Source organism: Haplochromis burtoni, unplaced genomic scaffold (assembly GCF_018398535.1).
Source record: "Haplochromis burtoni strain Fernald_Lab_line unplaced genomic scaffold, NCSU_Asbu1 Contig_66, whole genome shotgun sequence".
NCBI lineage: Eukaryota > Metazoa > Chordata > Actinopteri > Cichliformes > Cichlidae > Haplochromis > Haplochromis burtoni.
Genome location: NW_024582427.1, coordinates 190983 through 216040, shown reverse-complemented (window position 1 = coordinate 216040; position 25058 = coordinate 190983). Strand labels below are relative to the sequence as shown.

Here is a 25058-nt window from a genome sequence, read left to right as displayed (position 1 = left end):
ATGAAACGATAGACGTTTTTATATCATCATCCGATATATATCGTTATATCGAACAGCCCTATTTTCCACTCCCCTCTGCTACCTCTCATTACCAGCTCATTTTGCCCTCATCTATCATTTCCCTGTGTCGACAACAGTACAGTCTGCACCTTTGTTAAAGGCTCCCATTTACTCAGCTGTAACCATTGCTCCTTGGTTAATCCTAATTGCTGGAGCTATACGTTTTCAAGAGTTTGAGGCTTACAGCTAAGGAGCTCTTCGTCACCTGTGGTTTTCAACCCATTTGTCTTTTAATCCCTCTCAGAGATGGCCGACGCTGCAGCCGGGCAGAGAGGTTCGGGGCTGTTCAAAGCAGCAGATGTTAGAGAGCGAGCACACGGTAGTGAGCTGAACTCTGCTGCTGAAGGTTCCTGCCAGACAACAGCCCAGCTGGCAGGCAAAGGTTGGGGGGAGGGTGAGTCGCTAAGTTTAGACAGGCGCACAAACGGATATGTGCAAACATGAACATGACGAAGCACGTAAATGAACACTGCACCTCTGGTTTTCTGTGGTAGTCGGTGTAAAATAGACAGCCACCTGGCCTAAGCGTAGCTGTCATCTGCGTGGCCTTACAGCCACAGGCGGGCTGTCATGTAGCCAAGATATGGAACCGACAGCCCAGTCTGTTCAGACAGGCAGCTCTGCTCTACTTCTCACACTCTCACTGCAGCGCCATAAATCATAAACGGACCCATGCAAGCAAAGCCCGGCGCCTTCTCCCTATTTTGGACTGCAAACACAAATAGCGCCGAGTGTCCCACAGCTCGGCTCGCTAGTTTCTGCTGGCCTGTGGGGCTTGAAAAATGTATTTCTTTTTTTGTAGGTTTGGTTTCAAAAAAGCCCCCGGAGTCGTCTACAAACCAGGTGAAACGTCAGCAAAATTTAACCACTACTAACACTCAGAAAACAGAAGTTCTTGTTTGTTTTGCTCCTGAAAGCTTTGATTCAACAGTGGTTCAACGCAATGTCAGAAATGTAGGTGCTACATATGACTAGGCTCTTAAATCTGCATTTCTTTTCTCAACCCTCCATGCCTCAGTCGGGCGGTATTCAAATCAGAATTAGAAATTATCATTAATGCCTTCATTTCCTCCCGACTGGACTATTGTAATTCACTGGACATTGGCCTCAGTGTGTCATCTTTGGATCACCATCTATGCACTGGCTCCCCATGAAGTCCAGACTTCAGTTTAAAGTCTTGGTGATCACTTTCGGAGCTCCGTGTGCTTTCCTGATCACATTAGCGATTTCTTCCATCCATATACAACGTACAGGTCACTGATGTTCTGACCAAAGCCTGCTGGTGGTTCCTCGTCCTAGACTGAAAACTAAAGGAAAATGTGCATTGGAGGTCATGGCTTCTAAACTATAGACTTGAAACTTTTAAAGACCCAGAGACTTACATGTATATGCTTGATTTTAACTAAGGGCAGCACGGTGGGCATGGAGATTAGCACTGCTGCCACACAGCAGTTTATGGCAGATTGTCCAATATGCTACTGCAGGTAGAGCTGGGCGATAGAACGATAACGATATGTATCGCGATATAACTTTTACTCGATAGAGAAATTAAGCTATCGCGATAGACCTCGCCGCTCTTGTCCTCTTAAAAAAAAAAAAAAAAAAAAGGTCAGCCAATCCAAACTAAGTAGCGCAGAGCCGAACCAATCACAGCCGCAGCGTCACGTCGCGTGACTTGTTACGTACAGCACAAGTGCCAAGCCGCACGTGTGTTTGTTTGGGAAGCAGCCAGCGGGTAATGGAGCCAGCGCGTAATGGAGGAAATGAGTGTGCCGACTAGAAAAATCAACCGAGCGTGACCGAAGAGAAAACAGATGATGGTTCCAACGCCGGAGAGATTGTCGAACGGAAGAGCCATAGAAGTTCCGTAGTGTGAAGGTATTTCGGCTATTTCAAGTCTGACAAAAAACAGAGTAGCGTGCACTGTAAATTGTGCCGAAAGCAAGTCTGGAAATACAATAAACTGGTGCATGCGTCACACTGTGCGCCACGTTATTGTTTCGGTGAAATGAATTTCTACAATTCTGTTACTGTTAATTCTACTCTCTGCAGTGTTTAAATGCTTACATATACACACAGTTACTATCCGTCCACACATACGACTCGGTTCTGCTTCTATGCCGCAGCTTTGTTTACTTTTTCCCACCGAGGCTTCTAGACTTCTGATTGGCCAACATTTCTGCACGGTTAGGAATCTAGCGCCACCTGCTGCTTTGGCATGTTCATAGCAGTGTTTTCCTTCATTTCTGCCTTTATGTGTGGACGGGATTATTTTTTAAAACGAAAACGGAAAATCTCAGTTTTCACAAATACCCGTGTACGTGTGGACGTAGCCTCAGTCTCTGACTGGAAGCGCTAATTCGTCATTCGGCTTTTGTCAGACTAAAGTAACCGTTAAAACTGTTTGAAAAGCTCAGCTATACAACAAGGAGAGATTGAGAATTTCCTTTTAGTTCTCAGTTTATTTGATATTGACAAAAGTTAGTCAGTTTTGTCTGTTATTCTGTAAAACAAACTAAGATTTATTTTTAGAATTAATATTTTGTTTCTAAGTGGAATTGACAATTTAGTCTGTTTTGTTTGTTCTATTTTGAAACTTAAACGCTTTAGCGGCTGCCTTTTGTGTAGTTTGCAATATTTGCCTTTATTTATCTGAAAAAGTCTCATGTTCCTTAAGTACATCTACCCTGTTGAACTTATTATGGGAAATAAATATTTAAATCAAAACAAGCTGCTGATTATTTCACATTTTACTTGTGAGCAACGGCACATTTAAATCGTACAAATATATTTATTTGGCTTATATCGTGATAGATATCGTTATCGCCTGAAATGAAAAAAACATATCGTGATATGAAAAAATCTCATATCGCCCAGCTCTAACTGCAGGTTTCCTTAACAGATCCTCCAAGCGTTCTCACTTCACACCTCTGCTAGATTCACTGCACTGGCTCCCTGTTAAATTTAAAATTCTGGTAGTCAACTTTAGGTCACTGCCTGGTGAAGTCCCCTCATCATCAGGATGATAATATCCCTGTGGATGAACTTGTGGCCACATTCACATATACAGTGGTTTGAATATATTTGCATGAAAGATAGTCATGTGTAAATCACATCAAAAGCCGTATCACCATAGTTACACGATCAGACCACCATCTGACTTACAGGAACACACACAAACCCCTGCCAGTCAATGGTTTTATGTCTGTATATACATAACCTGATTGACACAGTGGACTAAGTGGACTAAGCTATTTCAATGAGCACAGCGACCACAGAGGTTGGCGGGGAAAAGCTTTCTCTCACATACTCAACTCCATATACTTCAAACTTTCTCAGGCCTTGGACAAATATGTTTTCTGCCTTAAAATCCAGGCAAGTGGGAGGGGGAAAAAAAATCAGTTCAGACCACCCCGCTTACAATGAAAAACCCACCACAACACATCTGGCTTTGGTGGAACCAATATCAAGACAAGACAGAAAAAGAATCAATCCAGCAGCATTTCAAGCACAACTAAGAACTGAAGATCAAAAACTTAGAGCAGGATCTCCTGGTGGAAGTGGAAATGATTTCATTTGCTTTTTTTCATCTATCAACAAACAAATATATAATTAAAAGATTCTTTAAGACTTTTTAAAAGTGGCTTCAGTAGAGAAAACTTTATTTTTTGGTTAATTGGCAAGTCTGGAGGAGTGTGTATTAACATTAACATGTCACATGCCAATGAAAACAGACGCCACATCACACACATTTTTTGATAATGGAACTTACTGTAAGCGATCGGTGAGATCACCAGAGCCTAACCTCACTTTAACAGTCTCAAAGGATTTGTTTCCATGTGTAGAGATCAATCTGTCTCTCTCTGCCTCTAACATGCCTACTTAACTACTCTGTTTGCTCTCAGCTGCTGAGTCAATAGTCCTCTCCCTCCTTTTTTAAAGCACATTCCTCTAATCCTCCCTCCTCTGAACACACTTGTGGACATTAAGGCTGATACGATCCTTATCGATGAGCTGGACTGGGTGGATACCTACAGTTTTAACCGGAAGTTAGTTCTTATGCCACCTGGAGAAACCAGTTAGAGAGAGTTCACTGGTTACAAATTAGAGGCTACAAGTTACTATTATGGACTCTGTAAACATGTTGTTATTATCAGCCTCTGTCTTGATAATATATATGTTTAAGACTGTAACCTTTAGAAGCCAGCTGATATTGTTCCCCCCATGAGAGCTTGAATACTGACATCTAAATGACCCCGCTTACCTCATTGTAATAATATGTTAAGGATGACTGATTCTATGACATGATGTTAAAGTACAGTCAAATCATTAGAATCATATGCAAAGTTAATTCCTGCAAAATCTAAATAATAAACTTCTTTAGAAAAATCTGAAAGGTTTGATCAAATGTAAATTTGTATATGATGTCCTCAAATGACTTGTGAACACCAAACATGTCACATTACGTGCAGATTTTTCCGGGTTCCCTGTGCACGCACATTTGCACCTACCTGATGAACATTAATGTGTCTGTTATGGTTCAAACTGCACTACTGTCTGATAAGAATTGAATGAGCAGCTAATATTTTATCTGATAGGGGTGTGAGGTAATTGCCAACTGCACGACTGCGGGTGAGAAACAGCAGCTCGTACAACCTCCAGGGCAAAACTGGGGTTTAAAGTATTTACAGAATTGCACAGCGAGGTCAAAAACACCCTTATTTTCGCTTTTGTTTTAAAAACAAATTTCCCAGATTTAATAGGTTTCTCGCCGACTCAAAAATGTGTTTTCAGAACCTGATTACTGCAATACTGAAGTATCACTTCCTTATACCGTGTAAGAGATTCAATCGAGAGAGAGAAAACGGGAACATCCCTCATTTCAAAGAAATTTAAGACATTTCAAAATTAATAATGAGACATAGAAGATCAGCACCAATATGCCCAATATACACAACCCAAAGTGCACTAAAGGACGAGGGCACACAGAACAAGCATTCATTCACAGAGGTGTGATCTATTGTAACATATACCACCTTTAACGGTCTATAAGCACATTATTAATACTGTAAATTCTGATGCTTTGATAGTATTTTTTGTTAAACGACCATGCCATCAAAGCCCTTTGAACTGCATATATATTTTTTTTAATATATATTTAATGCTACAAAAAAAGAAAAGAAAAAAATACCCTTTTCATATGACTTGCATTCTGATCTTTGGTGATGACAAACGTGCAAGCGTCAACAGCAGCGGACACGCTGATCCTAATCTGTTCTGACTTACATTGTTGCCTGAGAACTTCTCAGCAGGATTTTTTTTAGTCCAGGCAAATGAGCTGATTGTTTACTGATTTGAAAACACGCCATTGTGTCATACGCTCTTCAGTTTAGCATGCTTTCAGTAAAACACCTTCACTGGCAGCGTGTTTAGCTCGCGGCACTGCGGGCACATCTAAAGTAAGGGCAGATGGGTAAACTATTGTTGCATGCAAGAACACTTACATGCATCTGCAGGTAAAAGCTAAATTAAAACATTTTTTTACAGCAGTTTTAAACTTAGCTTCATTTGCCATTCCCCACCTCACTCCTCAAACCCAACCACTTCAAATAATTCTATTAACAGACGCACGTTGCAAAGTTATTATCAACTAATAGGTTTAATATGAAATACTTTAAAAAGGCACGAACGTGTCGTATTACGTCACAGGTGAGCGGGCTTTCTTTGTCTTGACTGGGTTCGTGCCGTGCTCGTGAGGCAGATGGGAAGTTCAGGGAACCCAAGCTTTCACATTCCCAGCATTCCAGAGGTGAGCGCCCTGCATTCTTTTTCAAACGCGTCAGCAAAGGAGGTGACCGAGCAAGTAAGTCAGATAATGACTTGGTGAATAAATTTGCAGGTGACTGAAAACACTTACTGTAAGTGAAAGGCTGGCAAGATAATGGAGGCAAAGGTGACGTGAACAGGTGACGATTCCAAAAAAAACAACAACAACAGAAAAGAAAGACGAAAAACTTCCCATTTAAAGCTTCACAAGAGTAGAAATTTGGGGATTTGTCACACACGAAACTGGGTAAAAACTGCATGAGTCACAATGATAGTTGAACCATCATATTGAGACACATGGGTTAAGCAACACACAATAAACTAACCAAACCAAACCACGCGTCATTATGTTTGCTTACATTTTATCATCACTTTCGACTTGTCCTCACAAGTCTTTGCAAGCGCAGTGTAGCGTACCCGCCACACCATGATGTGTAAGTGGTCTGGTTTACAAACTATTGCATCAACTCCCCCTCTTTTTAATCGCATGTTGCTCAAACGCTTGCTCATCTCATCTCCAGGTGCGTTACTGCCGAATTCCATGTGGGCTGCATTTTCAGGAAGTCGAATTTCAGTCGCTGCGCAAACGTGCAGAAATTGTAAAGACAAGATTTATATGAGCTTATATTCCTGCAACATATCTTTAAAACATCCCTCAACCACTGTATTCAATCAACTGGTATTCTAATATAAGTGACCGTGAGAACAAGCGCACAAAGACCTGAGTGACGGCCAGTGTTGTTCCGGCCCGGCTTCATTCTTTTCATGCCTTTAAAGAAGGGGAAAGCAGGAATGTTGTCGGTACAAGCCCTTGTAGCTCGTGTCTTTTGCTTTCACTTAACAGAAACACTGCCCGATTCCCGATATCTTCAGAGTGGCCAAATCTCTGCTTTGAATATTAAAATATCAGGTGAGCAGTTGCACCTTGTGTGCACGCCCCTTGTTAAAGACAAAGAGGAGACCACGTGAGGAAAAAAACGTCTTTGTGAAGTAGTGGTTTGAAAATGTTTCCATGCACAACAGCGGCCAAGCCGAAATTCCCAGCCACAACAGGACAGCCCGTGTGTCATCTGTTCCTTTAACATTTCCCAGCACCCACCTAGACCTCACACCTGCAGTTTTTCTGCAAGAGGGTCACCGCTTCACTAGCATATATCCTGCCTCCGTGACTTTATCAGATACAGCCACGCAATCCTACAAATGCTATTGTTGCCTGTGGTCGGGATCCAGAGCTCTTTTGAAGTGGGACGAGTTCCTCTTCAAAGTGATGTTTGGTTTCCAAAGCTCGCCATGTTAGCATCAGCTTCACCCGATGAATGACGTCCTCTTGACTCGCGTTCACTGGTGATTAGTTGTGGTTTGCACCACACAAGAAAGTGACTCATCCCCTTCCCCATTATCCCCCTTACTGTCGAACGTGGCCTTTGATGCGTCGCACTCTCGTAATCCCACCATCCAACCGCTGGGTAAACACACTGAAGTTCCCTTTCACTTTTTTTAGTGGGAATGAGTGCGTGCAATGTACAGATGCTGTAAATGAACAATTCATTCATAGTTTTTTTTCGCGGTTTATTGCAGTAACAATCTTTGTCATATGAACCCCAGAAGAAAGTAGCTCTGGCTCAAGAAACACACGACTTGGTAACAACCAATCTAACATATTTAGGATGTAGGAAAAGAGGGCACAACACAAACCCATTGCTGCTTACAACACTTCAAGGACTCATTGATCTGTATTTGATTTCAGTGAAACGTGATGCTGAAGAATTAGCATCCCGATTTTGTTTAGAATGAAGGCAGAGGTTTGGGTCAGAGGGCTGAATGGGAAGCAGAGGGGAGAGGGCAGCGAGGCAGCAGCCTGGGGTTTGTGTTGTGATGTGGACAGTGACTCAATGTTTCCACAGTGGGATCTGCCAAAAAAAAAAAAAGAGGCCTCCCACAACACCGCTTCTGTCAGCACTCCAGACTTCATCCCACTCAATAGGGACGGCTGGCAGCCAGTCCATCTCAAATGTATGGGATGAGACAGTTCATGCCGACTATCAGAATCTGCTAATTACAGCTGGGCAGGAAATTCTTGTGATCCTCAAGGCTGATGGATTTATAAACATTTTGTGTTACATGAATATGACTTTCTTTTTTTCTTTTTCTTCTTAAATGGGAAGAAAACTCCAGGGCACGGCAGAAACAACCACAAATTACCAAACTCTACTGCTCAGCTGCCCTTTTGGTGGAAACCTTTCTATTATTCTTAACTATACAATACAAAAAAACTCCCAATATTGTAACTGATCTAGAGGAGATTGAAACACAAATACAAAAAAGGTTTTCAAAGGTCTGTACAGAAAATCTTAACATTGCTGCCAATATAAAAATCTGCTGTTTGTTTGTAACTATGTTGGTTGAAGGGGACTAAGTGATGCTTTTCCTTGTTTTCTCTCATATAGAGTGCTTGACAAATTTATTAGACCACCGGTGATAAAAACAACAAAATGCAAATATTTTATTACCATTACAGAAAACAAAAAATGACTTTGGTAATTACCAATACTGTTAATTTAGGGCAGTAAATTAGCAGTGTTGGTAATACTTGATAAGCAGTGTCAAACCCCAAATCCCTTTGGGGAACAGATAATGCATCTCTAGTATAAAAGATCTAAGTAGTCGCTGTGATAACAATCATTGGTTTTGGACTCAAAGAGTAATTATTTACGAGGCATTTGCTCGCTCCACGACTGCTGTTTAAACCTTCTGTTTATGAGGGAAAGCCAATCAGAACAAAGCAGGCTTTGAGGGCTTGATTCAAACAGTGGATAACCTGAAGGGCTACACAAAGATACCAAGTGTATGATAAACAAAGATTATTTTGACAACTTTAGTAAGGGTTCAAGTCCAGATTTTCTTTTTTAGCTTCCACCAAATGAGGATGTTAAACATCCAAAAAGCTGTTCGCGTTCTTTGCTTTCTATATGCTGTGTTGCAAGGTGAGAAACAGGTCACGGTGTGCTAACAGTCTACAATGAGGCCGCTAAATAAGAACAACAGTAATGGAGCTGGACTCTTAGCGAGACCACATATTACTATAGTCCCAGCCTGAAAAAGTTAAAAATGATATACAACATCTGGAAGGACGTGGAGCAGGTGTGGCTCCTTGTACAACATTCTGCCTGAACACTCCGCCAAGAACCATAAAGTGACTCTAAAAAAAATAAAATGGAAAAAAAAAACCCTGAGGGGGGGGGAAAAAAAAAAAAAAAAAAAGGACTCAAACTAAGTGAAAGCATTTCTGTCCCACTGACTCGTTACTCACACATGATTCAGTTTCTAGGAATTTTAGCATTATACCACGACCATGCAAGAAAAAAAGATGGCTACTTTTTATTTTTGCAGCATTTACTGGTTACTTTGCGTCACCTAAGTAACAGATATTTGGTTACACTACATCCTTCATGCCTCATGAAACGGTGAAGAGACTCAATGGCTGCACACAGTGTACTGACGCAAATCTGAAAATAGTTCGTCTGGGAGCTACTGGAGTTTTATTTAGTAGATCTGAATTGTTCGTGGCTGTAAATCACTTCGTGAGATTGCATTTCTAATCTTCAGTCTTCAAAAAGCCCTGACTCATCTCAGCAGACTGCATAGCTCACTGTCAACAGCTCAGACCTCTAGAGATAATGTGTGCACGAACCTTGGATTGGCTATTTTGTGTTCACGGGCAAAACAAAAGCCGCAGATACACTTTTAATTCCCTTGTGTAGCTGCACTGCCTGGCTACTGCAAGGAATGCTTCTGCTGTTGACTACAGCCAATCTCCGAGGAATTTACAGGGCAGGGTGCTTGAAACCAGGAAAATGGGTGTGCTTTACAGAGTCCACCACACAAGGGGAACATGCTTTATTGCTGTGGCAACAAACATTACAAAAAAAAAAAAAAAAAAGACAAAAAGAGGTCAAAAATGCAACAAGCTGTGACATTTACTACTTTGAGTTTTTGTCACTCATTGTTTACTGGGTGACAAACATGGGCACATGGGCTGGAAATAGCCATTTGTTTCCCTCAGAGTCCTTTATGAATTGTGTCCGATTGAAACTGAACTCTCAGTGTTGTCTGGGAGAGAGTGATGTAGATTCAGGCAATGCTGCAAAGTACAGACTAAAGTGGGCAGATCAATAATTAGATTTGTGTTGTGATGTGTTAATAACTGCAGGGAGCCTGTTTTAATAATGCTGGAGTGGTGCTTTACAATTTGTGGCTATACGCGTCCAGAGACTGCTGTGATATGGGGGACGATGTCTGCATCTTCTAGCCATCTGCGGCTCCATATTCAAGCGGTCCAACACCGCAAGCATCAAAGCTGCATGTTCTGGTCCCGCAAAAAGGCTGATTAAAGTGCATACTCTCTAACGGAAAGCTAGCGTATCAAGAAATGTCTGCTGACGATTACCCAAAGCATTTCAGCAAATGAAATTCCTCACCTGCTCTCCATATCGGTCAGAATTACAGCAGCTTGTTTCCCTCGTGTTGTTGGTGATGGCTGGTGGACGGACTGATGCTCTAGTCCCTGCTCCAAACGAGCGGCATCATCCATCACACCACACGCTTAAATGGGCAGCAAAGAAGTCGTTCAGCTGATTTTGACTGAACAGTCTGCCGTCATGCCTCTCAGAACTATAAACCTTGTCAGTGTTGGCTTGAAACATTGAAATGTGACTGTTGTACTCTACTGGTACGTTAACATTTTGTGGCTTTAAGTACACACGCTGTTAGTTGTTTCATTTCTCTTCCACTTCCCACATGTGTGTAGGTCGCTTTATTTTTATTCAGAAATAGTACGTTTTAAGAGAGTTATGTGCTTTTTTCTTTAAATTACTAACCTGTAATCATGAACTGGTACTTATATTTGAACTCTAACAGCACTTTTTTACTACAAACCTCATTCACTCATTTACAAACACACATTTTTGTTTTGTTTTTGTTTTTTAAGTCACACACACTCACACTCCAGTGGATCCATCAGGGGTAACTCAGTTCAGCATCTTTCCCAAGGATGCTTGGATGTGGGGATCTAACGACTGGCTATCCGCTCTACCTCGTGGGCCGCAGCTATGATACTCCCACTGACATCAAAAGTTAGGACTCTTGTTTATTTCTTGGCTTCGCGTGGTGCTTAGTTCTGCAATTTTCGTTATGGTGAAAACTGTCATTCATTAAAAGACCATGCTTTAGCCTTCACCTGTTTCCACTTGGTCATCAATTTTACTCCCCCTCCCCCTAGAGAGCTGGTGACGGGGAATCTTAAGATTTAGTTCACTAGATTTGGAAGACCAATAAAAACGCAAAACATTTGCCTAGCCGTTTATCCATAAGATATATTTTTGGAAATAAACCAAAGATATGTAAAAAATAAATAATTAAATCAATAGGAAAAAAACAAAAGAAGCACTGCAACAAAAGTTCTCCATCTCATTAGAGGCCTCGCCTTCTCTACTTAAAGCAAATGCATTCGATCTTTATGCAGAGAAGCATAACGGATGTCAGGAAACTTTGAGCTGACAGGGGAGAGGGAGTTTTAAATGTCCAGTAAGTCAAAGTTGATTTGACATAAATGGGAAATCTCAGCCATATTCTGCCAGTTCTTTAAGCCTTAATGCCTCTTTGTACTGGGAGGAGAAAGGATCATTTTTGCAGAGTATAATGTCAGGCTTTACAAAAGATAGTCTACAGGGTTTCCTGCATGCCAGGCGCAGTCAGCCTACAGAAAGGAGGGCTGCTGACATCAGCCGGCTCTCTGTTGGCAGAACTGCCAGAAGGGTATTTGTGTACACTGGTGTTCTGTCCAGCCTCATTCCAGTTTTAAGCTCACATTTGGCATTTTCACTGCAAAAACCTGGCTGGGATTCCCCAAACTAGAAATAGAAGAAGAAGGACATAAAGTAATTGCTGCGACGAGTTTCCATAAAAAGGAGTGACCCTCCATGAATCATTACATTATTGTGGTGTTGATGGGGAGGGATTTATGTGCCCCCATCATCCCAGGAGTTATGTTGTTTGCCCCTGGTAGGGTGCCCCCAACTCAAATTGGTTCTGGGTGGATGGTCCAGACCAAGAGAAATGTATAAAAACCCCTATGATGGAATAGATCAGTACATAAATAATAACCAAGGGACATGGCTACACTACTCAGGGTAGGGTGCAGCCCAAAAGAATTACACGGGCCCGACCACCTGTGGATCCACCTCTCACGGGATGGGTCATAGGGATTTGGCGTTTTGTGGATCAGGCAGCAGTCGGGGAAATAGGAAAATTAGCAATAGGAAGATGGAAGTATCTCAGGGTCTTGTCCACGATTGAGGGCAGAATGGAGTGGAAGATCGACAAAATGATTGGCGTGGCATCTTCAGTGATCCGGATGCTGTGCCAGTCTAAAGGGAAAGCTGTCGCTTCACCGAGTGATCTACATTCCTACCCTCACCTGTGGCCACAGGCTCTGGGTAGTGAAGTGAAGAACGAGATGCCAGACACACACAAGTGGCAGAAATGAGTTTCCTCCAAAGGGCATCTGGCTTCTCTCTCAGAGACAGGAGAGGAGCTTGATCATTTCGGATGGGTTAAGTGTAGAGATGCTACTCCTCCAGATTAAAAAAAAAGCTAGTTGAGGCCTTCTGGACATCTCCCAAGTGAGGTGTTTTGAGCATGTCCCACTGGGAGGAGGTCCCAGGTCAGGTCGAGCACATGTAGGATGGTTGGATGGATGAAATTTAGTACAGTTTAAGTCATGGCCATATTCAAGGATGAAATACAGTTGATTGAGAAAACAATCTGAAGGTGAATTCCAAAAGAAAGTTATTGTTATTTGCAGTACTGGCACCTACAGCACTACAGGGATGCAGGGAGAATTGCTTTGCTATGATATTCTGATTGGTACGCCTGTAAACTGAATTTTATTGGATTGTTTTATTGTCAAGGAAAACAGCTACATGCTGCCAACAGACCTAAGATACAAAGTCTGTCAAGTAAAGGAAATACTTAAGGGTAGAACAATTTAACTTTGCCACAAATCATTACACTGCAAAGAAACACTCAAATCGTGACCCAGAACCTGACCGGGCATGATCAGTAAAGCAGACTCGTATGCAAACATACAGCTGTAAGTCTCTGCTGATTTCCTTTTCTAACACACATTCCAGACCAGTTTTGCAAGCTCATAAAACTGCTTTAATAAGAGTACTGCGGCAACAGGTTCCTACACAGGCTGCTTCTTGGCCTGCTTTTGCTCAGAGAGAAAGAGAACCAAAACAGTAAAGCGCCAAGTCTGACAGATTTCTGGTATCTCAGTGTACCACACCCTTCATGCTAAAATTAGTCGGTTAACTGGAAATAAACGTGAGTCATTTAAAAGTCTAAATTATCCAGAAAGTAGCCTAATGTTTACAAAGGAGAAAAATCAATGCATCTCTATTACAGATCATTGACAGGCATAAGTAAACAAATGTTGATAGTGAAAATATTAAGCAGATGCACAAATTTTATGAATCTACTTTTCTTTTTGTCATTCCTTAAAGCATAGCTACTTCCTGCGTTAGTACGTGGTCACCCTATGGTCACAGGAGCATCTCCTTACTGCTCATTATCACAAATAAAGCTGTCACGTATTAGTGGCAGGTCACTCTCAATAACCGCACCAACAAGATGGCTAACATAGCATTAACAAGCAAAGTGCATTCCAGGACACTGACATCCCGGGGGTATTTATATATTTAAGAATTTAAGCCCTTAACCCCATGCCCCACCGTTTTTTTAAAATATCTACCAAGTTTAGTAATAATCATTTTGCAATTAGGCATTGCACACCAGCTTTTGGCAGAGCAACACAGCAAATGATCAACTCATGCATGCTGAGCATGTCAAGGTAACCCCGTCAGCTAAACTATGCAATATGACTCCATATGTAGCCTTGATCTGCATTCCCTACAAACCCAACAGCACAGAGCTGACGATATCTGCCTGTTCACGCCTGCTGTCCTGTGTGGAATGTAGTTACGTTTCCCACCGCTTACACACACACACACACACACGCACGCACGCACAGCAGCAGTGACGTGCTATACCGTTTGCGCTATGCATTGCATTCGCATATGCTGGGAACCTTGGGCTTGTGGGCGGTGTGGTTGGTATGGTTGGTGGCACCCACAGGAAAAGCTGACGTGTTTACATTCAAACAATACCCAGCGGGACAAAGCCCTGCTGTTGTTGTCGACTGCTGTGTGAATGAGGGACTTCAAAACAGGCTTTAAACAGCTAAGCTATTAGGGACTTAGTATTACAAGTGGTTCTGTTTCAACACAAGCTTATAATGAATGTGTAAAGTGAAACGTGGGATTACAGAGTGATTAAGGCAGTAAACACAGACTATGGCTAGATTAGTTTCTTAGAAGGATTAAGTGAGTAAACACAGCTGACCAGAAAAGAGTGAAAGCAGCATTTCAGATACATTTATGTAACAATTAGTATTTTTGTCACTGGGGGTGGATTGAAACTAACGTAGCCTTATGAAACTCAGTGAAAAACCTTTGAAAATTCTGTGTTGTTCTAGTATTTCATCATATCCCTATTTAGATGAAACAGTGTCATAAATTGCTTTCATTATTACACTATTCTGCTTTTTTTTTTTTCAAAGCGCTAACTTTACCCTGGTGCCATTTCTCAGGCTTTACCCGCCTGCAGTAGCATATATATAAGGCTAAACTGAAACCAACAACCACAAACTACATAGAGGAGAAAAACTCACTCACTAAAACTTGAGTCACTACCAGTTTTTCAGCATCTGCCTGCCTCCCTCCCAGTCCACAGGCCCTTAAACTCAGTTAGGAGGGGCCTTTATTGGATCCACAAGGAGAGCTTTCAGTGTCCCGGGTCAGGGGAAGGCTGTGTTTATTCACCCAGTTAAACACACAGACACACACAGCTTCGCCACTCATACACAGACTGCTCTGTGCCCGTTTAATTTCAGATTTCCTGTTGTCTCGGCGGTTCTTCTGGCACAGTCGGGTTTGTTGATGTCGTTGCAGGTATGTGGGAGTATCCCCTGCAGATGCGAGTTAAGTTGCGCTGTGTTTACATCAGGCTGGATGAAAAGACCCTCGTCGTCTGACGCTTTGGGGCAGAGACTGACGAAATGTGACGATGTTGCAAGTATAGTCGCTGATATGACATGAGACTGTATATTCAAGTCATTCATGACTGTCACCTTAAAGAACCTTAATAAAGAATCAAGAGCCACAAGTGGAACTTTAGAAACCTGGTTCGACAGGCTCGTGGTCGTTAGGGGATTGCTTAGGTGTAAGGAAATGAAACCCAATGATTACCCAAGTCAAACCACGGTTAAATTAAAGGAGCAGGGTGGCCTCTCGGGTCTGTGTGTCAAAACAGTTCAATTTTATTTTATTTCTGTAGTGCTAAATCACAACAACACTTGCCTCAAGGGGCTTGAATTCAGGTTACATAATGGGGCAGCCTCACAGCAAGAAGGTTCCTGGTTCAAAGCCTTTCTGTGTGGAGACTGCATGCTCTCCTCTTTGCCTGCAAGGGTTTCCTCCAGGTACTTCCTCAGCTTCCTCCCACGAAAGTGTTACACAAATGCCAGTCAGTTCCTTTCCACATTTAGTGTCCTGTTAAAATACATTGATTAAACACTGATGAAAGGTTTCTGCCAGAAAATTCAATAGGCCCAGCAGCTGCAACCAGCCAGCATCCACCCACGAAGATGCCAGCTGTGCGGGACAGACGGATCGCTGCCCTGTGTAGGTGCAGCTTTGCTCACAGAGACAATCACAGACAAAAGACAACATCCAGCATGAAGACAAAGTCATTGTTAATCTTTAAAAAACTAGAAAGGGTAACAGTAGGGCAACAAAGATGCTTGCTATCTAAACAATTTTAACTATTGTCTGCTTTTTCTGTGACCAACACAACCACTGGTTGACTTGTGACAAATGCTGGTTGAAGAGTGAGATGCCATCCCACAATGTGTGACCAAGCTGGTGACCAGCACGAGGAAGAGGTGCCAGGCTGTTACAGTTGGTAAAACCAATAAATCAAAGTATTTTCCTTACAAATGTGGCACCAGTTAGGGAGAAATAAACAAGCTTTTCAGCGGTATAAGAGTTTTTGCCAAGAGGAATTGTTATAACAATGATATAAAGACCAAATACAAAATTTTGTACTTTTAGTGCTACATTTACATACTCCAGTTAACCAGTGAATCAACAGGTTTTTCATGGACACCTTACACACCTCACTCTCATTCTCATTTAAATGCAAACACCGCATTGAACACATGGTGCTTCAGCAAAGGGTTCATCCTAGCTCATCTGTTGTTGCAGCAACAGATAAGCTAGGATGAACCTTTTATTGCCATCTGACAACAAACAGTTATTGGGCAATTCAAAGTGGACTTGCGTCATTTTGTCACCAGTACCTGAAGCAACACACCAACACGTAAGCAAGATCTAATTTAATTTGATGTGCACATTACTGTGGATAAAAAGGTTCAAGTAAAATCTTCTAAACAGGAACTTTTGTGTCATATCTTTTGCATTCAAATAGCACTATTTTATATCCATCTCGCATTTATCATTGTGAGATGTTTTCTCCCTGTTCTGGCGTGAAAGTTCACGTCAAAAAATTACACAAAAACTTCATCTGAGGTTTTCTTTATGCATCCACACATATCTGTCTAACATTGCCTACCTGACTTTCTCAATGTAAAAAACCCATATCTTCCCCCTCCCACCTCTGAAGGACCTTCTTGTATAACCTTCCAGTAACTTTGTCTCTTACTTTCCCCTTCCTGCCTTCTGTGTCACCTCTTCAATAATCTATACCTCATAAAAACATTCTTATCAACGAGTGTATCTCTCTGGCTCTCTCTCCCGCTTTCTGTATCATAAAAACTTCCTCAGTTTCCCTTCTGTTGTCGTGTATCTATTGTGTTGCAACTCTTTTTTTATGACTCATCTGACTGTTCCCCCACCTTCCATCTCTTTACCCTGTTCTAATCTTTTGATTTTTCCACTCTCCCACTTATTTTCACCCATTTTCTCCCTTTGCCTTACTGATCCAGTGTTTGCCTAGCACGCCAGTTTATAACTGGCATAATAGTCAGTCTGACACTGTGAAAGGAAGTCTCACAAATTCAGTTTCTCTTCAACAGATGTCTAAACCACAGGCCAACCTGTGGTTTAGAAACCAATAGTAAATGCTGAGAAATTTTCTGCCGTGTATTTATGTTTGAAAGCTTTGCAGAAAATTAAGAAAATATACCCATTTCTCATGCTAAGTGGGCCAGCAATGTACAATAGGCAGTTTTAATATGGAAACCACCTGCATTACACCATGTAGGTCGCCCCTCTTCCACCAAAGCAGTTCCGACAAAGCAAAGACCTCTAAAGACGGCCTGTGCTATCAGGCAGGAGGACACGAGCTATAGGTTCTTTAAGTCTCCTCCTCAGACTTTGTCACATTCATTAAAACTTTGCAGAATGATGCACTATCCTGTTGGAAAGGGGGTGAAGGGAGTCTGCACCAGTGTTTAGTACACGTCAAAGTGGCAGGGCCAACTTTTCTCAGCAGAACGAGAAGAGCTTTCTTTCCATAGTGCATGGACTCATCTTTTCTCCAGGTGAACAGTAGACGTGCGCCTGGTGAAGGAAGAGAAAAGCTGATTCATCAGAGCAGGCCACTTTCTTTCACTTCACCACAGTCCAACTCTGATGCACAGCCAGCTACGAGTCCATGTGAGTTACTATTAAGTCACACTACAGATCTTAGCCAGCATTAAGGTTTTCAGCAATTTATGCCACAATCAGTGAGTACTAGGCACCCATGACCCTGTTAAGAGTTCACTGGCTGTCTTTCCTTGGACTGCTTCTTGTACTAATCACTGAATACTGGAAAGACCCCACAAGACCTTCCTTTTAGGAGACACCGTGAAAAACTGTGCAGCCAACACAGCTTGGCTCATATCAAATTGATTCTTATGCTGCCCGTTTTTCCAGCACTTCCGCTTCAAAAAAGTGACAGTCCACATGCTGCCATATACATCCTGCAACTTGACAAACGCAACTGCAACAAGATAATCAGTGTCATTTACCTCACTTCAGCTGGCAGTTTGCGGCGTTCGCCTTCAAAAACGCTGCATCCAAAAATTTGGCTTTGAAAGGTTAATTCACTCGTCTAAAACATCACTTCCTATCCACTTCATTCACCTCGATGCTGCCCCACGATGACAGAATAATGTCTCGCTGACTATATTTTATAAACTGGCAAAAAAAAATCCAACGAATTGCTTGGCTCATCAAAAAATGTCAGTGTGTTCAAAAAGCTGCTGATCTGAGATTTGATTCCATTTCTTGACTGAAAACTGGGAAAAAAAGGTTTTCACAGCCGCTGTTTAACAATGACTGTTATTATGTGATTTAGGAGGAAGAACAAGGTGAAAGGAGAGACTGGTGGTCAATTTATTTCCCACTTTATGTGTAGAACAGCAGTAGAGCAAAGAATCATGGCTATTCTTCCACTCATACATTATAAATGACCAGGCCTGTTGTCATTAGTGCAGATAAGTGGAGTCAAGCTGTACAGGTCTATTAAGTCATGTGATTTGACTGGTTCTTTATAACATTTTTTATAGAATTTTTAGGGTGGATTGTTGAAACAGATTAACTGTTATGGAAAAAACAATCTCTACTAATAGGGTTTTGCAATGCACTGGCAGAAACCCTGAAGTTGTGTTCTGCAAAGCGACCAAATCCATTCATTTTCTTTTGCTCATCCAATTCAGGAGGGTTAGTGGGGGTGTTGGTGGTGTTGGGGGTATTGAGCCTATCCCAACTGCCATAGGGTGAGAGATGGGGACAGGACGCCAGTCTGTCACAGGGCTAACAAAAAAAGACTGACAACCAGTCATGCACACATCAGATCCACCAGCCAGTTGGTGGATTTGAACCCAGGACCCTCTTGCTGTTAACCAACACGTGCCACCATGCTCCCTTAAATATGAAAAATGTCTGAATCAAACTTCAAAATGCAACCCACACAGTTCTCTGTAAAATGATGCATGTGTCAAACTGGTTTTTACTTTGGTTTGTTTTACTGGAGTACTTTCCTAATTTTGCAATAATTACGGTTAAAACAGCAACCCCAGAGAAAATTGCATAGTCTGAGGTACTTTATGGGTAATAAAATATCCTGTCGTAAAGTAGGCTGGGTTAATTACTGAAGCCTAAAGATATAGCTCAAACTGCAATATCAGTACAGCTAGAAGACGCCAGGCTTGTCTAGCAACATGTCTAGCCATGTTCAGTGGTAATTAGCTGTAAACTACGTCGAACCAATTGGACGCCGCAAATATCTGAGAATATCAGTTTTATAGTTACTGGTGTCACGCATGTTTGGGTGTCTTCACCTCCTGCTGTCTATATCGCTGAAAGTCACCAGAAGCGTATTTTGAGCAGACTTTGTCAGCTGTGCAGCGATGCCCGAGCAACACCGAAGAGAAAAATAAAGTACCAATGAAAGCAAGCAGGAAGCAAGAAGACCATATATGCCCACATGCAGTTTCAGATACTAAATAATGTGTGTGTACTTTGCACAAAAGCACATGCGGAGGCTTTCTTTTAATGTCATTCCCCTTAAGTGTTCTGTCATTTACATCACAGCACTTAAAGGCTCAGCATCAGAGAGAGGGGCTTTACCATCTTAGTTCGCTTTCTAGAAAGATGCAACTGAGGTGTCGTGCAGAGCAAAGTATATTCCATATAAAACTGGAATTAGGATGCAATTTCCTGTCAGCCTCACGCAGATTTGGCTCGTTCTATGACTTTAACTATACCATATATATGCGACTGCATTTCCACGGTAACGGCAGATGACTGCCCCTCCCTAAACCAGGTTCTCCTATTTAAAGGGAGTTTTTCCATCCCGCTGTCACCAAGTTCTTGCTGATAATTGGGGTGTCTGTCTATTAATGTAGGGTCTTTACAATATAAAGTAACTTGAGGCAATTGTTGTGATTTTGCGCTAAATAAATTGAATTGAAATTACAGTTACATGAGCCTCTCTGATGCAGTGACATTTTGATCAAATAAAGAAAATCAGAACACTTGGTACCATTTCCACTGTTGGACATCATCTAGCCTAGGCTGCCCTCAGCTGTAGGGCCAGTTTTAAAGAATGAATGGGAGCCAAAGGCCTCTAAAGAGAGGAAAATGACAAATGCTGACATTTCTGTGCTGACTAGACAGTACCAGGGCCCATGGATGGAGGCCTTTAACCTGGGCAACGATTTTTTAAATCAACATCCCAGTGTTATCCTTTACTTAACCCTAATTTGCTGAGCTGTGTCAGCGCTGAGCAAACCACTGTTTTCGGTAGCTCCTGCTGAAACACACAGCCTCTTTTGAAACATTTCTCTGCGAGCACTCCAAGAACAAGGCTTCGACCACACACCGATATGCTCCTCCGCTCTGTTCATGCTTGCTGAGAGAGCAAGCATCTCTCCTTTACTTGCACCTTTCCCTCGGGAGCCTGTGGCTTTGTGATGACTGGAATTCCCATAAATGTCCGATGTGTACTGGGAGAAGCCCAAACCACTGTAAATCACCCAGGCATGATTTGTCGTCCGTTACCACCGGGGCGTCTGGATGGCAACGAGAAAGGTAGGCAGGGAGGTAAAAAGACCCACAAAACTAGGGAGGGTTGGGGAGGAATTAAACGTGCGGTGGGAAAGATTTCACACTCAGCCAAACATCTGTACATGAGACAGGCGTACCTACAGCACATCCAGAAAATTCAGATGACAGGTTTCCAGTAAAGTACAATTGTGAAAATTCACCTGATTTAAGCACAAAGACTTCTTAGTTGTTTGTTCTCCAATATGTCTCTTTCTCTTCTTTTGTATAGAAATGTCCTGTTTGCTATTTATTCTTGCCGTTTACCATTTGTATTTTATTTCGGCACAGTTGATGTGGAGCACCTACAATTTAGTTGTACGTGTACAATGACAACAAAGGGCTAGTCTATTCTATTCTCTCACGCATACTCCATGCTGGCTGCTAAGCCACCGGGCTACATGCTCAATTGCTTGTGTTGTACCACCTTTTCCTTGCCCCAAACTCCTACAACCTTGAATGTGGCATGCTGACACAAGAAGGGACATGCTAGTTTGCAAAGCAGAGGCCATAGAAACACTGCATTTTCAGTTTTCATCAAAATTTTGCAAAAAAAAAAAAAAAATCCCCACAAGGCCTCGTAGCCCCTGTTTAATCTCAAGTTCATCTCTACTAAGCCTCAGGTACGCAGGGGGAAACTGATCTCTGGAAACCACGCTTTCATACCCAAGAACATGTCCCGACTCATGTAAAAAGAAAAACACAACGACTCAACATTATTATTAGTGATGTAGTACAACACAATGAGATGGGTAAAACATAAGCAGAAGAAGAGATCTGACGCTGATCTGCAACAGAGTGAAGTCAAGCCAGCAGCTAAGGTCAAGATTTGGTTGTTGTCACTGGAGCGAAACACGCGTTAAGGTCCTGAGATTGTGTGAGGATTCTGACAGAGATTTGAGAAGATTTCGTGTACTTCTTGAATCTGGTTATTGCGTCTGTCTCACCTCAAATATAGCGAGTCCGTTTTTAGGCTGTTTGTTATTTGGAAGGTTTTTTTTCTGCCGCAAAGCAAGAAGATCTTGGGTTTGAATCAACCGACCAGCTGTGATCTTCCTGTGTGAACTTTGTATGTTCTCTCCGGGTACTTTGGCTTCCTCCAACAGTCCAAAAACATGCACTGGGTTAGATTAACAGAGGATTTGAAATTTGAAAAAGATTTGAAAAGCTCTGTGATAGACTGGCGTCCTGTCCAGGATGTACCATGCCCTTTCACATTACAGCAGCTGCAAAAGGATCCAGACCCTAAACTGGATAAGCTGAAGAAAATGGATGATAGATAGTTGGATGGATGATACGACACTACCTACATCCTTTAGGGTCAGTCTGTACACTTAATCATGACCAACTGGCTCAGCTGTAGACTACTCCATGGCTACTTGTGAGAGTTTTAGACCAGGGGTGTCACACATAATGCCCTGAGGCCAAATCCAGCCCAGCAAAGATTTGAAATGCAAACAAGGGTCTAAATTTTGGACCTAACTGTATTCTCTAAATTTACAGCTTCTTAATTATACCAAAAAGTAATTAAGTAAGAAATAAACACACAGCAACTCACCCATGTACAAATATGATCAGTAAAGTCAAAAAAAGAGTTACTTTGTAAGTATCACACACAAATAATCACAGACCCACTTCGTTGCCATCACTGTGTCATATTTATAGACTAAACAAGGTTGTTTTGGTTTGTTCAAGTCTGCACAAAAGCTCTCTATGACGGTGTGAAAGGGGTGGGCTTTCTACCTTCCATACACCCCACAAGCAAACAGGAAATTGGAGCCTTTAAAAAAGAGCAGGGGTGCCTCCAGAATTTTTTTCATTGGGTGGCCGTATGGGGGCACACCAAAAACAGAATTTCCAGTTTTATTATGCTGTTGTCTAATATAGATTCTTTAAAAATGTGGAAAACGAGAGAAAGAAAAGAATTATATGCAGTCATGGAATAGTTAATTTCCCGCAATTAAAGTTGATAACACTGAAAATGGCTACATATGAAAACCAAATTAGAGTTTGAAATTCATAATAGTCGGTTTTAAATAACAAGTTAATGTTTCATCTCAACATAGGGTGTCTTCCTCTCTCTTCCGCTCACCTTTATTAAAATTATTACCAACATAGGACTGCCTTGTCAGGGGTGGCAGCAACTTCTGGGCGTGATCAGTGCCCCCCTTTGCCCCCCCTCTTGGTGGCGCCCCTGAAAAAGGAGCCTTTCCAAAAGAAGAAAACACAATATTCTGGAGTCTGATTTTATGTGCCTACAACTTCAAAACTATCACCAGAAACTGAAAACGGAGGGGCTGTACTCTCTGAGTTATTTTGGGTGGGTGGGGGGCAGAGAGTGTAATTAAAGCAATGACAAGCCAGCTGTGTTTCCATAGCTTCACACAGGGAGGAGGCAGAGGAGGGATGAGAAAGGAGCAGCAGCTATTAAACTTAACTGGCCTCGATCGGGATGAGGTTTGCACTAACTCACTCCCAGGCTTATGGATTTAGCCATCTGATGGGAAGCTGCGAGGTTAGGGTTTGTTTTGTAAGACAGGATGTGGGGGAAAAAAATTTAAATTTAAAAAAAAAAAAAAGGCAACCTCTCAATGAACCACTCCAGAACCATCAGAAACTCTGACACTAAAGTCTGCTAATCTAAAAACTAGCTAAATATCTATTTCCCCCCCTTTCTATATTACAGACTGTTCACACTTACACTTTCCACTAACGAGCATGTGACTTCACTGAAAAGTCTCAATTAGATCGTTATACCACAAGCAAGCCACTGTTGGCTCAATCAAGTCAAACTCCAAACACCAAGAGGCGCAAACGTCTGATTTTAGCAAACATTAGCGAGGCAATGCTAATTAAAGAAACGCTGGTTTTGTTTACCTCCGCCGTCCGCAGCGAGGGCGGCTTCTTCAAAGCCTGCTTAAAGGAAGTTTCCATAGCGCCGGTCATTTTCATAACTTCGGCTCAAATCCACAGTAGGACTTTTTACTCCGTCTGACTCTCACTTCACGTCTCCTAGCTGCTCTTAGTCGACCCGGGATGACCAAATCCCCGTGGATCTTGTCCTCGCCAAGCCGAGCATGGATGGAGTTTACTCCAAACGGACCGACCGAGAACTCCTTCTTCTCCAGGAGAAGAGAAAGGGGGGGGAAACTTCACTCTCAAGTAGCTTCTCGTTACTGTGCGTCTGAGAGAGAGCAGGCACCGCCAAAGTGTGACAGAAAGTTACGTCTGTTGGACCTGCTGCCTTGATTTCTGTACATCTTTGGTAAAGGAAATATCCACTTCGGTAGTCAGCGTCATTTAGATCCAGGAGTTCAGATTTAGATCCCTCCTCCCGCGAATCAGACGGTGGAGAGTTGACGACATCTGTCTGCCCGAGCGGGGTGCTGCGTTTACGTTCTGTCGAAAATTACATTTCATCGTGATAGTAGCTACACGTGTGCGCCACAAGTGGTAGCTACAGTTGTGCTCATAGGTTTACACACATTCGTCGTGGGCATTAGTGTCATGGTGAATCTGGGCGTTTAATGATATCTGTTAACTGGTTTTGTTTTCCCCCAGGCTGAAGTGACTGTACAGCAAGCAGGTTTGACACAACACCAATACTCAGAACAAGGAGAAATTCAGAGACATTAGCGATCATATAAGCAAGAGAATTGTAGATTTACATAAGTTGTCAAGGTCTCTTAGAGCTACAGTTGTTTGCCAGTTGTTTCTAAACAACTACAGATTTCAAGATCAACCATTTAAACAACTATTTAAATAAAACTATTCCGACACAAGCATGACCTGAATTAGAAATGGCTGGAACACCAGCATCAGTGTCCACAGTGAAGCAAGTTTTACATCACCATGAACTGAGAGGGTGTTGATAAAGAAACAAGACAAGCGCCTGCTCCAAAATCAGTTTGTTCAAGCTCAACTGAAATGTGCTGCTGCCCACGTTGACAAGCCAAATGTCTTCTGGAGAAGGGTTTTATAGTCGGACAGGCAAAAATTGAGCTCTCTGACCACAGCGACAAGAGGCATGTTTGGAGACTTTCCAGCCTAAGCACACTACCAGCTATCAAGCGTGGTGGTGGTAGCATCATGATTTGCGGTTGATTTGCTGCTAGTCCTTCTGGTCCTACATTGCACAAAGCTTGTGGAAGAATGGAGGAGGTCAATCTCCAAATTCTTTATCTTCACCTCAAATCAGCAGTTACCTGAAACATGGAAAAAACTGACCCGAATGGCCTTTCCAAAGTCACAACCTCAACCCTATTAAAAATACAAGGCAACCACCCAATTTAAATTACCTTTTCCAGTTATCCTAAGAGCTATAACCAGACGTTTGCTGTAAGCTACTAAACATGTCTGATCAAGGTGCAAATTGCTAAGGAGTATTTAACCAAATATTAGCTGGGGTGTATGTGTACTTTAACCATGTGTGGATTTGAA

General features: G+C 42.1%; 1 protein-coding gene across 1 annotated transcript in view; it reads right to left on the bottom strand.

Moving 5' to 3' along the window:
* LOC102313948 (rap guanine nucleotide exchange factor 6) overlaps positions 1-24004 on the bottom strand; it is a 136406-nt gene extending 112402 nt beyond the window's left edge. Inside the window, exon 1 of the mRNA XM_042221410.1 lies at positions 23496-24004. Within this exon, the coding sequence (XP_042077344.1) occupies positions 23496-23570 (75 nt within the window). The 5' untranslated portion in view covers positions 23571-24004. The remainder of the gene's footprint in view (positions 1-23495) is intronic.
* Positions 24005-25058: the final 1054 nt, after the last annotated feature.